The sequence below is a fragment of the Coniophora puteana genome (genome assembly GCF_000271625.1).
Source record: "Coniophora puteana RWD-64-598 SS2 unplaced genomic scaffold CONPUscaffold_13, whole genome shotgun sequence".
Classification (NCBI taxonomy): Eukaryota; Fungi; Basidiomycota; class Agaricomycetes; order Boletales; family Coniophoraceae; genus Coniophora; species Coniophora puteana.
The window spans coordinates 118,396-133,831 of NW_006913065.1; the positions used below are offsets into that span (position 1 = coordinate 118,396).

General features: G+C 55.2%; 5 protein-coding genes across 5 annotated transcripts; 1 reads left to right on the forward strand and 4 right to left on the reverse strand.

Moving 5' to 3' along the window:
• Positions 1–1,822: 1,822 nt before the first annotated feature.
• Positions 1,823–2,868, reverse strand: CONPUDRAFT_146416 (uncharacterized protein). The gene is made up of 3 exons (XM_007774781.1): positions 2,682–2,868; positions 1,952–2,613; positions 1,823–1,878 (listed from the first exon to the last, which is right to left on the reverse strand). Exons 1-2 carry the CDS (start codon positions 2,842–2,844, stop codon positions 1,958–1,960), a joined length of 819 nt encoding a protein of 272 aa, XP_007772971.1. The 5' UTR covers positions 2,845–2,868; the 3' UTR covers positions 1,823–1,878; positions 1,952–1,957.
• A 266-nt stretch (positions 2,869–3,134) lies between these two features.
• CONPUDRAFT_76210 (uncharacterized protein) lies at positions 3,135–4,266 on the reverse strand (the record flags this gene model as incomplete). The annotated part of the gene is made up of 4 exons (XM_007774723.1): positions 3,135–3,379; positions 3,621–3,751; positions 3,797–4,065; positions 4,183–4,266. 4 exons carry the CDS (start codon positions 4,264–4,266, stop codon positions 3,135–3,137), a joined length of 729 nt encoding a protein of 242 aa, XP_007772913.1.
• A 516-nt stretch (positions 4,267–4,782) lies between these two features.
• On the forward strand, positions 4,783–6,414 carry CONPUDRAFT_146417 (uncharacterized protein). The gene is made up of 5 exons (XM_007774782.1): positions 4,783–5,034; positions 5,124–5,292; positions 5,374–5,919; positions 5,987–6,069; positions 6,139–6,414. Exons 1-3 carry the CDS (start codon positions 4,853–4,855, stop codon positions 5,878–5,880), a joined length of 858 nt encoding a protein of 285 aa, XP_007772972.1. The 5' UTR covers positions 4,783–4,852; the 3' UTR covers positions 5,881–5,919; positions 5,987–6,069; positions 6,139–6,414.
• Positions 6,415–9,331: 2,917 nt separating this feature from the next.
• On the reverse strand, positions 9,332–12,259 carry CONPUDRAFT_157760 (uncharacterized protein; the record flags this gene model as incomplete). The annotated part of the gene is made up of 3 exons (XM_007774783.1): positions 9,332–11,233; positions 11,287–11,633; positions 11,776–12,259. The coding sequence occupies 3 exons, from the start codon at positions 12,257–12,259 to the stop codon at positions 9,332–9,334; spliced, it is 2,733 nt and encodes a 910-aa protein (XP_007772973.1).
• A 1,077-nt stretch (positions 12,260–13,336) lies between these two features.
• CONPUDRAFT_63312 (Fes1-domain-containing protein) lies at positions 13,337–14,630 on the reverse strand (the record flags this gene model as incomplete). Its single annotated transcript, XM_007774684.1, has 5 exons — positions 13,337–13,788; positions 13,859–14,036; positions 14,097–14,230; positions 14,326–14,353; positions 14,415–14,630. The coding sequence occupies 5 exons, from the start codon at positions 14,628–14,630 to the stop codon at positions 13,337–13,339; spliced, it is 1,008 nt and encodes a 335-aa protein (XP_007772874.1).
• Positions 14,631–15,436: the final 806 nt, after the last annotated feature.

Consider the following 15,436-nt stretch of genomic DNA (forward strand, 5'->3'; position numbering starts at 1 on the left):
AATGATGCATCCATTTTCGTCATACATTTAGACATACAGAATAACACACTGGGGTCTCTCCTCGGCCGCATCATAGGAACCCGGTACAGAGCTGATGGTAATCCAAGTCCCTTTTCTTTTGTAGCCGGGCCTCCCCAGCCACCGTATCAAGCGCGTTTTCTTCGCTAAAAATATACACTGCGCTTCCGCCCGAATTTTTTGCCAAGACTGGGACCCACCGCGTGCGCACGTGTCCGCTACGGGGGTGAGCAACATTCAGGATCGGTTTCTAAGTTGTCCCCTCTTCTCAAGCCTAGGAACAAACCCAACTCTACTTGCCAAGACGGGCTTTTCTCAGAAGATGTCCCCGCATGGGCGCCGCGGAAGACGCTGGGTGGCTGACTGACAACGGAAGCGCACTCTCCAGGGCTAGGCAGGGCTAGGCAGCCTTGCTAGCTTTCACGGATTCAGGACAAGGCACAGACGGCGTAGACAGCATTCTTGATTGTGCGCTGATAATCGTTTACGTTCCCAAAGTACCCTCATTTCCTCTCTATTTAATTTCCCTCCTTCCCTTTTCCATATCCTTCGTCGTCTCCGGCGCCTTTTTGTCACATCGTGCGGGGAAACGGCATTTGATGGGCGCTGACATGAACAGTCAATACATAGGGGGTCAAGGAACCATGACTGATTGCGCACAAGTTCAAGACGGGCTGATGAAGGCGTAAATTGCACACGCCCATCTACATACGTCCATCCAACTTCCATCCCTGATAATCGTCCTGATCCGCGCGGCTCCGATTTGCCGACCAAGCGATTTGAAGCATCTTCGATCTGAAGATTGGGTGCGTGTCCTGGTGTGTCATATATCTCCACCTCAACTGACGGACGGAAGAGACGAAGGATGACGCAGACGTGACGTCGGCAGCGAGAAACACCTCCCGAAACCCCACAAAGATGACGAGGGCGAACGTCGGTCTCGGCACGACAACATGTCGGAAAAAGTCTGTCAGGTTGATGAGCGATGTCGCCGACGTTGCGGCTTGAGCTCGACAGATCAAGACTACGTTTGACAGATCGAGACTGCTTTTGACATATTGTGAGTGAGGATCCACATGCATGATCCAATGTGTCGCCTGCAGTAAGCGATTTTCCGCTAAACATGTGCATGTTCTGCTTGAATTGTTGACGTGCGATCGGTTAAGTACCGCCCCCGCCGCATCAAAGAACCTTCCCTGGCAGCCTGCAGCTATCAAAGCCGTGATATGCGCGCCTCGGGTGTGGCGGTGCACCCAAAGTGGACGACTGTGTAAGAACACAGTCCATGAGCGGAAAAAGACGGACCTCCGAGGAGGAAGTCCTGTCGCCTTGATTTTATCACACTGCACTTGTGTGATCGGTGGGATGCGCGCTTATCCAGGTGCAAGATAGGACACCGAAGCCAGCGGACAGGCGCGGTTCGTTGCCCGAAAGCGGACGTGATGCACAATGCACGCATCTGTCAGATCCTGTCTCTCGAACGTGCCCGCCGCCGGTTCCCGAGCACCGAATTCAGGCACCGACGGATGTAGTTACGACGCATCGGGAACGCGATCGGTCCATGCCGAATCTCGATCGTGATCAGCTCGCTTCTGGAAAATCGGGCGTCAGCGTCTGAAAACGTTTTCGTCCACTCAAACAAAACAGTGGGGCCGTAAGATGGGAGGAGCAATGTTAATGAACACCGCCGCCCTCCCTGCATGAAATCGAAACGGCTGTTCATTACGATACTAGTGCACACAACAAGCTGAGTAAAATTGAGAACAAGACAGGTGCCAAGTAGCCGAGACAGAAGGGTATAGTGGCGAGTGATATATATTATAAACGTACGCTTGATCCGAGCACGACATGATATGCCTCCTGGAGAAACATTCAACGATGGCGTCAGACACATGTATGAGGCACGCAGGTGTGCAGTGACAATCTGTCTCACCTGACATCAGTTGCGAACAATGACACGCTTAGTGTGTTTTCCCGCTCGCCTGCGGTCGGTGTATGGTGTGGGCCGTCGCCAAGCGTCATCCGAGCTCTCCCGGTAGTCATCCCCTGCCGTGTATTCCATTGGTGCGGCGCCTGAACTTTGGTGGACTTCGGTGGGCGCTGTACGTAAAGTGACGTTGGCATGGTAGGAACCGGGAGTATGGTGTGGAGGCGGTTGAGATGGATGAGCGGGAACGGGATGCATGGTTGGTGTCTGAGTAGGCATGGGAGGCATAGCGCGGGCTTGCCTAGACGACTTTGAGTGTGCATAGGGGTGAGATGCGGATGGTTGAGATGGCGAGTGGTGGGGGTGAGGTGGAAGCGCAGGCCACGTCCTGGGGCCGACGGAGTCCCGAGGCTTGCTAGATGAGGCGTGGGCCTCTTCCGAAGACTGCGGCGGCATGTCTATCTCGACACGGACGCGGACAATCTCTTTGCCAGCCTGGGCAAAAAAGGCGCGCTCTTGCCGTTGGAACCAATGGCTCGTCGCCCCAGGCTGAATGGCTCCGAAGTTCGCGGGCGCCTGAGGGGGGAACATGGCCATGAGGTCATGGCCGGTAGGTGGTGCAGGGTATTTTCTCGGAAGGTCGTTTGCATCCTGTTCGAGATTGACGTCTAGTGGGGGAGCAATGAGACACGTGTGATAGGAACAGAGAGCCAAGAAGAAAAAGACGAAGACGCACCTCTGAGGAAGCCGGGTGATATTGGTCGCCGTGGCTGACCGTGAAGGGCGCTGGATACGTGTGGCGATGCGCTGTGCTTGTGTGGTGGGCTACGGTCTGTGGAGGACGAGGAGGATGGGGAGGGGGGGTGGTCGACGACGGGACGGAGGCTGAAGGTGGACATGCTGTGATCACTGAGGGGAAAGGGGGTTGGGCTGCGAAGGGATGATAGGTGCGAGCAAGGGGAGGAATTTATATGAAATCTAATAAGCCGAAGACGATATGACCGTAATGGATCGCCTTGAAGGATCGAAGGAAAGGACCGTGTTCCGGATATGGATAGTTGTCTGGCGCAGGGAAGAGAAGCTGCGATTTTGATTCCGGTCCGCTGTCGCCAGCCAGATTGGAGAAGATCTCTTTATAAACGCCGGGCCACACCTGCCACGAGGTGCGCTAACCGAGCAATCTGCCCCTTCACTGGTCGACTGCTGATCGCTCTCCCCTCATCATGCCGCCGTTCCCGGCCGCTTCGTTTTCATATCCCAATGTCCACAACGCATCGATATCCCCGGACCAGATCCGCCATCTCCTTCGCGAATGCCATAATCTGCCCCTTCTTTTTCCGACCGGTAACTTTATCTCAATCTTGCCGTTCATCTCGACCTCCCCTTTGCCCCTCCCTCCGCCACACACACACTTCCTAATCCACGGACAATCACCTAATCGAGCAGGAATGGTAGCTCCTTCTCGTATTCTATCACACACGTCCGATCTATCGCAAATTCGGACCCAGTCCGCTGCGCGCGGCCGGTTTCGCCCCAAGTTCCCCACATTCACATCGGACGTCAGTCACTCAGTGGGAGCCGCTCCCAAGCAACTTCCAGTCCCAGTCACCAGAAAATCTTACTCTCTCTGAAAAGCGCTTCGAAGTTTCGGCACCTGACTTCTGCAAATGCCTACCTGAGATCTGTCGTTCCCTTGGTTTCCATTCCCTGTACCTGTCCCCAGTTATTGTCCCGAAGGTTTTCTGACGTCCCCAGGCTTGATTTGCATTAGCGGTTAGCACGGCCACCGGACTGCCTGTTTTCTTCCTGTGTAAACGCCAATGCACATATGGCGAGTAAACTGATAAACACCGCAGCGCGTATAACGCGCGCCCCGAAACTTCGATCGCTAGATCTATGCCAGATCTTGGCCAATGTACTCTGTCCTCGTACCCAACGCCTCGTGTGAAGCACGGGCGCGGACGTATGATGCTGGGAATGACACCCTTCCACGGCTCAATCATTTCCCCTTTGAACCGCGAGCTCTTGATTTTGGCCCGTGCCGTGCCTGCTATATTGAACGTTCGTCGCCTTTCGTCAGAGGATACAGTCCGAATTTGAGTGGCAATCAGGACCGGCCGCTGCGACGGGGCGGAAGAGTAGATTCAATTATTCAATGGCGATCATTCACGTTTTTTTGGAAGAGAAAGCGGCACCGGTCGGCTTAAGTCACTTGCACTAGTCCTTATCAGACGTACATAAGTGTGGCCAGCTCGCCAGCGATGTGTGAGTGAGCTCGCGTATTCGCGTGCGAGATGAGGCCTGAGGATTGGGATATGCATGATGCGACCCTTGGCCACTTCCTCCTCAAAGCTAACGATGTCGTCAGCCGACAGTCTGGATCTTCGATCCCTCAGGGCCTGTGAGGACACATGGCGCTCGGTGGCTCGGGGTACAGGGCCTCGCTCCTGGATCCTCGAGTCTGGGGTCGCCGTTTTAAAAAAAGACGGGGACTTTGTCCCAGGGCCAACTCTCTGGACGGACCGCGGGTCTCGTGTCAGATTCCTTGTCAAGGAACATTCTGTTGTGCCAAGGTGATAATATGGCCAGTTATCACATCGCTTTGGACCATGTTGCCCATGCCATAGAACTTCATTATGGCCGAACGGCATGTCCATAATAGATCGATGCTTCTGACAGGAAGTGGAAGCTGGAAACAAGAGAGTGGTCGACTGAGCAGCGCTTCCGCTGAATGGAAAGGTTACGTCAAGCAAGTCATGTGCCCTGCTGAGTCAGCAACATCCAGCAAACAGCGAGGCAGACAACCCGGTTCCGATCCCGAACAGCCATCGCTTTCTCCTGCCTAACCTTCGCCTTGACATCGCGCGCGCGACTAGACGAGTTCTCTGTGTCTCATTCCACATAGAAATGGCACAACGAACGCTCAGCAAAGGGACCCTCAATCTGCGGTTCATGCAGAACGCCCGCAGGGCACAACAGCTTCCGGCGGTTGAACTCGACAAGGCCGAGATCAAGGACGATGCTGAATGGGAGGTCTCGCAGGAAATGAAAAATAAATGGGGTACCAGCTCAAGCACGACGACAAAAATGTCAGTAACACAGTGTTTGCTACCCTTGTGGTTTCGCACCCCATCTATTTCCCCCCCGCAACTACTTACCTCACTCACACCCATTGCAGGCAAAACGTCACATATGAAACATCTTACCTCCCATTCCTGTTCCCCCACGCGAGCCATCAGGACGGCGAACTCGGAGCCGCACTGCAAACCACCGATAGTCGGATCAGCAAGCCTAAAGGTCGCCGCAGCTTTAACAGGAAAGGAGAGGAAGTAAACACACAGCAAGAGGTGAGCACGGCCTGTTCTGCCACGTTTCGGTATAGAATGGTTAACGCCGTGTAATGCCAAACGTCTCTTTCCTTTCTCAAGACGACCGAACCATCAAAGGAGGCCGTCAATCTCACGAAGCTTTCTGGAATATCTGGAAGCGGCTCTGTCATGCAGCAACCTAAGCCTGCTCGTCCCCAGTCCATCTCCGCTGCGAACGCACCAGCGAAAAAGCATAAGGACCCGACGAAAGAAGCTCGACGCGTTGTTTTCGATAATGGTAACGTAGGCTCGGACTTACGAGCGACTTCGCGCGCGAACGGGAACAGCGCTCCGGCCACGGCTGGCGGCTTCATGAAGCCAGCGGGCGTCGACGGCCCGTCACGGCCTCGCAACCAAGCAGGATTAGGCGAAGCCGAAGACAAAAAGCCTCCTAGCGGGTTTGTGAAGCCGGCGGGCGTCGACGGCCCGTCGCGCCCAGCAAAGGATACTGCGGTCGACGAGAAAAAACAGCTTAAAACAGCGCGAAAGAAGACCGCCAAGCGAAACGCTGACGAGGATGGAGGTAAAAGGTCGTCGAAGAAGGCAAAACTTGCACTCGTCGAGTAGTTGTTTTGTCTTCATTAACGTTCTTCGTCTGACTTCGTAGTAAGTCTCGCACGAACTGCCTCTTCTTCATCTGTCAGAAATTCGCTGACCGTTTCTGATTATCCAGGTTTGTTACCCCTTGTTCGTTTATATGTACCTTACTGCTGATTGCGCACATATCGCACACGACCATTTTATCTCACTCCCCCGGTGAGCATCTTTATTATTGGTTGACCCAATACCATGGCACTAATGCAACTCAATCGGTCCCGCGTCGAGCTTGCTCACGACCGAGGCCAGTTCCACGGCGTCCCTCCTAATGATTGCTCTCATGTTTGCTGCGTAGGATCGGTCGCCAAGCTCTCACAGCAGCATGAGATAGCTGTACGTTAGACTTCTGTGAACGCGAACGTGTCTCGACGGGAACTATCTTGCTTTCTTGTCTTCTGCGGGCCCCGGAGCTTACTCGGTCGGCTATTCCCAGTAACTACCTCGGACAGTGCCTTAGTATTTTTCCAAGTGTCTCCAGGCTTGATCGTAAACCTTGTTGCACGCGACAGCTTGCTGGGATCCGGATTAATTGATCTACTGCAATCATAGTGCGTCTGCATTAAGCTAAACTAAGATTAGAAAGTCTGCAAGTTTGGTGCTATGAGTCACACCAGTGCCGCTTCACTGTCCCAGGCTCCGCCTCGATTTCGGTATGAGCGACTCCGATCCCGTCGTGGCCACGCCGGTAGTGTGCATCGAGGCGAGCCCCGCTACCCCGCGAAGGCCCAGCGAAGTCCGCTCGACAAATCAGGCCAAATGACACGTCTGCAAGTCGACATTGTTTCTCTCGCCCACGCCCGATGAGGGCCACTCACACACGCGTTATATCTGGCGTCATCCTTTTCTGTCTTTTACGTCTTTGGACCTGCAGGCCAAGCTTGCGGGGTCGTTTCTCAATCATGGAAGACCCGATGTTTCCTCCGAACTCGTCCATTGATTTCGGCGCCTGTACGCGCAACCTCGTCATTTCATCTATGACGTGCTGTGCACCCGTTCGGCGTGGACCCCACCTGACTTTATGCTCAAAGTACTGAATAGGTTGCATTCAAACAAGCTTCGAGGAAACCTCGGGGATCCTTTTGTACGTCCACGGCCATCCTGGGCATGTCGATGTATGGAGCTCAGAGGTTGGACTCCCGGAGGAACGCCCCGGCATCCCCCTATCTCCAGCATCACCGTGAGTATCCTAGCGCACGGGTATACCGTCCAGGCGCGACCGTGAAGTCAGGCACTTGATGCAGGTATGATCGTGCAGTTCAGGCTCAGACGGCTCCATGAAACGTTTGTTCACCGCGACCGTCTCCCCGGAGCGTCCTACGGCTTCTCCGTCATGTGCTCTCAAAGAGAGAAAGAATCGTTCCGCGCAGAACGTCTCGCGTCCGAGTCCACGGTCAGCTTGATGCATGTAGTACTTGCACGCGACGTGCGACATGAAACGAGGGTCCAGTACGTCACGCTCGACCAGCAACGCTTACTTGGCTTTGCCGGCCCCAGAGATCGGTGCGCCAATGTCACTCTAGAACCAGGGTGCCCGGCACCCGCGATGGCGCTCGGTCGACGACGGTATGTCCTAGGACATACGCAACGCGCATATGCACCCCAGGATGCCAAGCTCCGGGCCCAGAACGCGGAGAACACTCGAGATCGAGAAAGAGGGTGGCCCGAGTGTTCTCGTCACTGGCCATCGGGCTGTTTTCATCGTAAATCGAAGTTCTAGCTCAGCCAGAGTTCCTGCAGGCCATTCTAGGTTTCGCCGCCGTGATATTAATGACCTAGTTCCGCTTATAGATGCGAGCAGCGTGCGCCGAATAGCTGGGCAGTTTCTCAGCAGCTCGCGTCCCTGAGGAGAAGCCTGTCGAAGAAGTCGAAGGCGTGGTTATACGAGGTAATATGCTCATGGAGTTGTTGAGTTGGCGTGTAAGCTCTGTTTCAGGCTGTGCATATTTTCATTGACGGAACTTCTAATGGGCAATACTCATGTCTGTTTTGCGCTGCAATTTCCGCCCTAGTGCTGACTACTGAGCTGAGACCTCAAGTTGTCAACTTGGGACCCCTGGCCTACATCATATGCGTCGCCCGAAGGAGTTCAGGGAACAACGGGAGTCCGATCCACTCTTACTAGTACTGCTGAGAGCACACGATGAGAGCGGAGAGTGATGTGTTTCAAACAGAGAAGGATATCCAACATATTGGATATGTCGCATTCTGTGTTCTGATGCTGAGCTTGTCGGACCGTGAAGGCCATGGGCGTGGCGGTTTGGCTTGTCAGATCTGCCACACCCACTTTAAGACAGAAGGACGAAGAGCGCTGAGAGAACTCAGAGGACTTCCCGGCGGACCCCATCGCCGATATTCTTATCATTAATAGAGAGTAGCGGCATTTTTACCGGAGAAGCCTAGCATCGACACGAGTCATGGTATAGTTTCATTATGCTAAGTCCATTGTAATAAGTCGCATTAAAGCTCAAATTGACCGCTGGCTTTACTGAAACATATTAGTATGCGCGTATTGGGAACCTGCATCATCATACGCATTGCCCTGAGTTCGGTCACCCGTTGCTAACAGATATCCTGAAGCGTACTTTGAACTTGGCTGCGAGCCTTATACCCCTTCGGACTTGAGCAGCTGATTTTTGCAACTATTCGGACGCAAGCACTTGATTCTCTGGAATGGCTTCTTCAAGAAGAACTTGAGATCAGGAACGCGGAGATGCTGTATACCCAACGTGCGCCGTGGAGCCCACTGGCTGGTCTATGTGTGCTATTTCGAGGGTCGCCGTCCTGAATGATTCCAATTGGCTTGATCGATTGAATACCGGAGTTGATAAGCTTCAGGAAGAAATTCTATGCTGGAGAGACTCAGGTGGAGACTTTGGGTTCGCGGGCCGAGACACGGCGCTCTATGCCACATTCGGGAGGCATCTAATACGTGAAAGCTAGAAATTTGAGAAGCGTTCCTTGTGCTTTGTAACTCAGCGGTTGTATGAAGCATAGCCGCAATAAGGTACAGAACACGAGCAGAATTCGACGGGAGCGGAAGGTGGGGCTTGCGAGATTTCATGTCAGGAACGTTAAGCTTTGTGGCCATAGCGTTCGCCGTCGGGGTACCTAGCGGAGACGACCGATGGGTGAAAGCGGAAATAGCAGTGACTCGAACCTAGTTTTGATGGCCGCACACTGCTATGATAGTAAGGTAAATATTCCGAAATATTCCAAAGTATTCCAAGTAAGTATCTATAATGTAAGCACAGCAGCGAAGAACGAACTTCTATGAGATCTAAGCAATATGCGACAGTGCAAGGTAAAGTAGCGTATGGGTACGACGCATCTAGCGTCGTGACTTTCGTAATAAAGATGATGGCAAATTTTTACCAAAATCCAAGACCGAAAGCAAGAGAGAGAGGAAATGAAAGGAGAAAGTTTATGTTGCGTGAGGATAATTATAAAAGGTACCCGTGTCTTCGTCATGCGGAGAATAAGTCCGCTCGAACTCGCCAGGAGTGATAGTCGTGTCGTGCAACGTCATACAGGTTTCATTATGGCACCCGTCTTCAGGTGGGAGATCAGCGTCAAGTCCAGGCGGTGGCGTTTCGAACGTCGATGCGTCATCCGACAGCGACTCCGCCTGTGAGCCCGAGGGGGAGGCAGACCGCGAGCGCGATGCCAGTTTGCCAGACACGAACGATCGTCGCTTGCCCTCCGAGTCAACGATCTGACCCTGTTCGTCGACGTGTAAATCACTAATCCGCCGTCTTCCCCTTCCTCTGCATCCACCACTGCCGCTCTCGCCACTGCCATGTTCCTGCTCCTGCTGAGGACGCGAGCCATCGGAGCAGCTATCAGGCCCAGGCCCCATCCGGCCGAACGTTCCAAACGTTCCGCCCGTAGCCGCGCTGCTCACGGAGAGGTACGCTGTGCTGTTGCTCTGCGCGCTCCGCCTGCTTCTCCCGCTCCGGCTCGGATCACTCGCACTCCTACTCCCGCTGCCACAGCCACTGCCGCTGACGCTCGCAAACGCGAGCGAGGAGATCGCCGCCGTGGAGCTGAGGGTGTTCGCGCGGGACGACGATGGATCTGATGGAACGGAGAGAAGATCGCCACGCGAGCCGAAGGAGTAGATCGGGGAGAGCGGGCGCACGAAGCCACCCGCGATGGGGATGAGGCCGAAGTCGTCGGGGTCTTCGTTTTCGGAGACCGATGTGATGTTCACATAGGGGGCGCCGCAGGATGCAGATGGAGATGCCAGGGCAAAGGACGCGGGGATGGGGAGACGAGGGGGTGAGGAAGGGTGTAAGCGGGGACCTCGATGAGGTCTCGATGGAGCAATACGAGTGTGATTGTCGGGGTGGTGATCACGAGAAGAAGGCGCATAGCTATTAGCCCGCAAAAGGGGCGCTTCACGAGAAGAAGACGTGTGGCTGTTACCGCGCGAAAGGTATGCTTCACGGGAAGAAGACGCATAGCTATTAGCCCGCGAAAGGGGCACTTCGCCTGATGCTGATGGAGACTCGGCAGCGCCAGAAATAGAGGCGGACGTGTCCGAGAACGCAGACAGACGGTACGGGTGCACGTCGTGCCCGTACTTCCGGCTGGGCGCCTCGTCTTCAGTGAGGCGCCTCGGCATCGGAGGTCCTGAGACAGCGTCTTCTGTAATAACACTGCTCCGCCGTGTTTCAACTTGAAGACGCGAACTACCACCGCTGGAGACAGTCCCGTTCTTGTCAGCGCTGCTGCTCCGCGAATGGCGCCCCGCGAGGCGCTTTGCCCGCAGCTGCGACGCTGACGAGCCAGAGTTGGACCGCATCATGGACAGCGGGCGGATGACACCCGCCGCGGCGCACTCTGGCGGGATGAGCGGCGTGGTGGGTCGGGAGCTCAGGCTCGGAACGGCGGAGACATCCGTGCTGCCGCTAGGCCGAGGGAGAGGCGGGGGCGTTACACGTCGGCCCGCCCAGATGGGCTCGGGGTGATACGCGGGTGTGGGTGGGGTCGGGGTTCGGCCGCCTGAGGATCCTGGTGCGGAGTCCCAGGGTGCGAGCCAGTTTGACCCGCAGCCGGAGCCTGAGGAGGGGACGACGGTGGTCGAGCCTGACCATGCCGTAGGAGTAGGAGCGGGAGTGGGCTGTGCGACGCGCTTGAGGCGGAGCCGCTCCAGGAAAGCCGAGAAAGATGAGTCGCTGTATTTCTTCTCAACATGTATATGGGTTGACCTCGTCACGATAGGCGCGGTGAACTCCGTCTGATATCCCTCCTCGAGGTCATGAATAGGTGAGGAGGGGCTAGTGACGCGCAGGAGAGCATAAGCAAGGAAAAGATACGCAATCTGCAGAACATCGGTATATGAGTAAACGTAGGAAACTGGGTGTCGCCACTCACCACCACGATGAGAGTGAGCACAAGTCGGGCGACAGCGACGCCCATCTTCACTCCCTTGACAGACGCGCACGCGGCATTTTGCCGACCCATAGGCACCCACAGTCCGTCGAGATCCCAACGACAGGCATTCGCAGGAGGGCGACACGCGACCAACACAACGTTCACGAGGGCGCACACGACAGTAAGGAAAGATGCCGTATAGTGCAACATCTTGTACGCGTTAAGGGGGAGCACGCCGCGAATACGACGTGACCAGGGCAGCATGAGCACGAGCGGAATTGCGACTGATAGCGCAGAGACGAGACAGAAGACGCCGAACACAACCCCAAGCACGCTACCTGCGGGATCTGATCACGCGAGCGAGAGAGTCACGAAGGCGGAGAAGTAGCGCGCGGCGCAGTAAAGGCTCCAGATGGCTGGCGGAGAGAAGAGACGGACGGCGCGTCAGTACATAACGATAAACTGTGACACACGAAACCCGCAACGTACCAATGATCAGACCCAACACGACAACCCCGACCTTCATCCACACCTCGCGCGTCATCTTCATCCTCCGCACTCTCATCCCCATCCTCCTCCCCCTCTTCTCCCGCGGCCGCACGCGCTGCATCTCCACATCCACATCCGACAAATCCACCAACATCGGCTGGCTAATCTCCGTCGACGGCGTGTGCACAGGCGACTCCTCGCTCGGCCCACTATCACGACCCGCGTTCAGCAGCGTCGCAGTGCCGGTCCCCGCGGTATCAGCGCGCGCGCGTCCACTGCTGCTGGCCTGGGTTGCTGAGCGCGAGCCCGGCGCACGCAGGTCTTGTCGAAGGACCAAGTCGGATGAAGAGAAGGACGCGCGCGTGTGGTCCCGCCCGAAGCGCGCGAACTGGAGCGAGGATATGGCAGACGTGTTCTGCGCGGACGCGGAGGACTCGGCGGTCAGAGGCGCGGAGGCGATCGATGTTTGGGTGGTGTTTTCCATTGACAGCTATGAATGAATGAATGAATGAAGATGAATTTGGGTTACGTTTAGGTTCGCAGTTAACTTCGTCGTTTAATTGATGAAGCGGAGATGGGGAATATGTTCCAAGGATTCGTTGCGTTCTGTTGGTAAACGTCAGCGTTAACCCTCGACGCCGCGAATGCGCCGCGCGAGGCAGGTGGGCAGTGTGCATACCTCGGTCAATGAGCGTGAGCGTGAAAGAGCGTCAGTGTCAACTAGGTTGCGAAAAACACTAGGACAAAAAGGTTTATTCTGTCGCAACGCAATAACACCCCTGTCAGCCCCCCTCCCAACGCGCCAAAACCAAAGCGCAAAGCAAGCACTCACTATGATACGTACGACTAGTCCAACTCGTCGGCGTCAGCGGAAGCTCTCAAGAGCAGGCGGCGAGCACGATAACGATAGCGGGGCAACCGAGTGGTGGCGGCTGGTGGTCGACGTCAAGGGCGGATGGGGATGGTTCAAGTCCAAGTGTCCCGTGTTCGACTTTAGCTGCCATTCCGAACTCGCTTGCGGTTGGCGTGGCCGTACGTAAGTTGCGTGATGCCACTCTCCAACTCAATTCTTTCAAGTCAGCGCGACGCGAGTCCATTTGACACCCGCGAAGGAAAAGAAAAAAAAGCCAGAAGCGGGCCCGACCAATCGGCGTCCGTCTTCAGGAACCTGAACTTCAGGGTGTCGCGTAATGTATGTGTGAACTCCGTCCTCGGACCGATTCATCCGGTCGTTGAGACACGGCGAAGGTGCCAAAAGTTAGGATGAGTTCTCTCGCTCTTCATGGATTAGATAGTCATTGAGGCATAGGATACACAAGACAAATCTATAACTCATCGATGCAACCTTCATCGCCCCCATCATCTCGCCGGGACACTCTGCAACAACGCCTTTACTCGCCCCTGGCACTCGCTCAGACTCTGTCTATCATCCTCGTCCGCCCCAGCTTCCGGTGGGCAATCAAGAAAAGCTTCTAGATCCTTCGTTTGCTGCGATGAGAACGTCCCGCCACCCGCTCCTGCATCTTGGCTCGCCTGCTCCGCGTATGTTTCAAGCAGGCTATCAGACAGACACGCGTAAGCATTCGTAGAGACAGCAGAGAGAGAAACGAGAAACGGATGCGCACTTGACAAGGTTCTCAGTGACCCCCACATCGCGATCATGCTCGCCGTCCGGCCCAAACGGCACCGGCCGCACCAGCGCCTCCACCACAGCGTCCAGCAGCGTCGTCGAATCCCCTTTCTTGATATCCGGGTCGACGGGCGATCGCAGCCCGCGCAGCATCGTCGCAGACGTCGACGCCGACGCCGGGTCGTCTACAATCGCCGAGTGCGAGTTGGGGTGCGAAGGAGGTGCGCTGGGTGATGAGCTAGTGTGCAGCGCCGCGGCTGTCGAGCCTACTCCTGCTTCTGTTCCTGTGGGTGCGCTCGCGCTCGCGGGCGGGGCATCGTGCGTGGGCAGCAGGAGGGTGTTCATCAGGAAGGCGGTTTTGCGGCGGACGCTGATGTCCGAGTCTGGTGGGTGTGAGTAAGCGGACACGAACGTTTGGAGGGTGGTGAGCTGGAGAGGAGAGAGAATGCGCACCTTCGAGACATGCCCGGAACGCTGACCAGCCGTTGTGTGCGTCGAACTGCTGGATCGCCGCGGCGCTGTGCTTCAGCAGGCTGGACAGGGTGAAGACGGCTTTTGAGCGTGCTTGGCGTGAGTTTGTCGAAGGGGAGAGGAATGGGAGGAGTTGAGGGATCGGGTCCAGTGCGAGGTACTGGCACAGGTATCAGGATGTGATTCGGGAAACAAGGGTGTGGAACGGGGAAAGGCGTACGGCGCTCTGAGCGGAAGGGTTGTTTTGTATGGCGATACCAATAATCCACAGCGTGTTGGTTTTGATATCGTCGCTGGACTCTGGGGACAGTAGCAGATCCTGTATAGGTTGCCACATGTTCATCTTCTTGAGATCTATGCGTAGCGCGGTCGTGTCAGCACGCATATTTCATCAAATCTTCTGCGCCATGATTGAAGCGCATACAAGCGCCAGGTCCCAGGACACTTACCATTGGCGTTATCAATGTTCTCGACGAGCTATCAGACACAAGTTGATATCAGATGGCTATAAAGATTAGGGAAACGAAACCAACCGTACCATCTGGAAGTCCTCGAGCGCAGTGAGCCGCGCGTCCTCATCGCGGCTTGTGTCGACCGCGCAGGCGAGCGCCTCGCGCATGAGCTGCGCATCCGGCTTGCCCAGGATGTGGTCGATGATGGCCGGGTCGAGATCGCGTCGCTGCACGGGGGCAGCGCCTTCGGACTCTGGCTGTTGCGTTGAGTTTTGGATGCCCCATCGGAGGAGTGAGTCCATGGTTGAGTGCTCGTCGTGTTGCGTTGCGTTGAGGTTGAGGGAAGAGGTACTATACCCGAGAATTGTGATATCGGAAAGAGGAAATGTTAGCTCGTCGGTGCAGATGAGGTTTTGAGTCGACGATGAGAACATGCTCGAATCATCTTCGAGAATACTTCCGGATTCCGGTCGATCTATCCGGTTTTCCGCTGCCAGGGAATAGGCGCCGACGTCGGCTGGGGCCGGCGGAGCTACAAAAGCTGCATCGAGCGCTGCAGTTTCTGCCTTGTCCTTTTCTTCGTTGAATTCCCTTGTCGATGAAGGCACGTTCGTTCACTCTTACATTGTGAGTATCCGACCATCTGCTTCTCCCATACTTCTTTGCTCTGTGATGATTCTTTCATACCATACGTTTTACCACATTCCGAATACACGATGTGGACAAACCTAAAGATTTCAGCCTTGTCTGATCTTCCTACCCTTGTCTTTGCTCGACTCTCCATCGTTTCTATCGCTGACGCTCTTTTCTCAGATCTTCACCTAGAGGTACATCTGTGTATATTGTTCTTTTCTGGTAAGTGTCACCGTCTTTGCTGTTTATCTGTCATGTCATCTTTTCTTTTTCTCTCCCTGATGAAATTCATTCGATGGGCGGACATAATTGCTGCCTCTCCATTAAGCCTCCCGTGTACAAAGCGGAGGTGGGGAGTAAGCTTGTTGAAATGCATCGATACCTGATTTCTCTTTTTACCGTTTTGCCTTTTCCTTGCCCTCCTTCCACGTTTGCCAATGAACCACGCGCTGACCACCTCTTCCTCTAGCTTCCT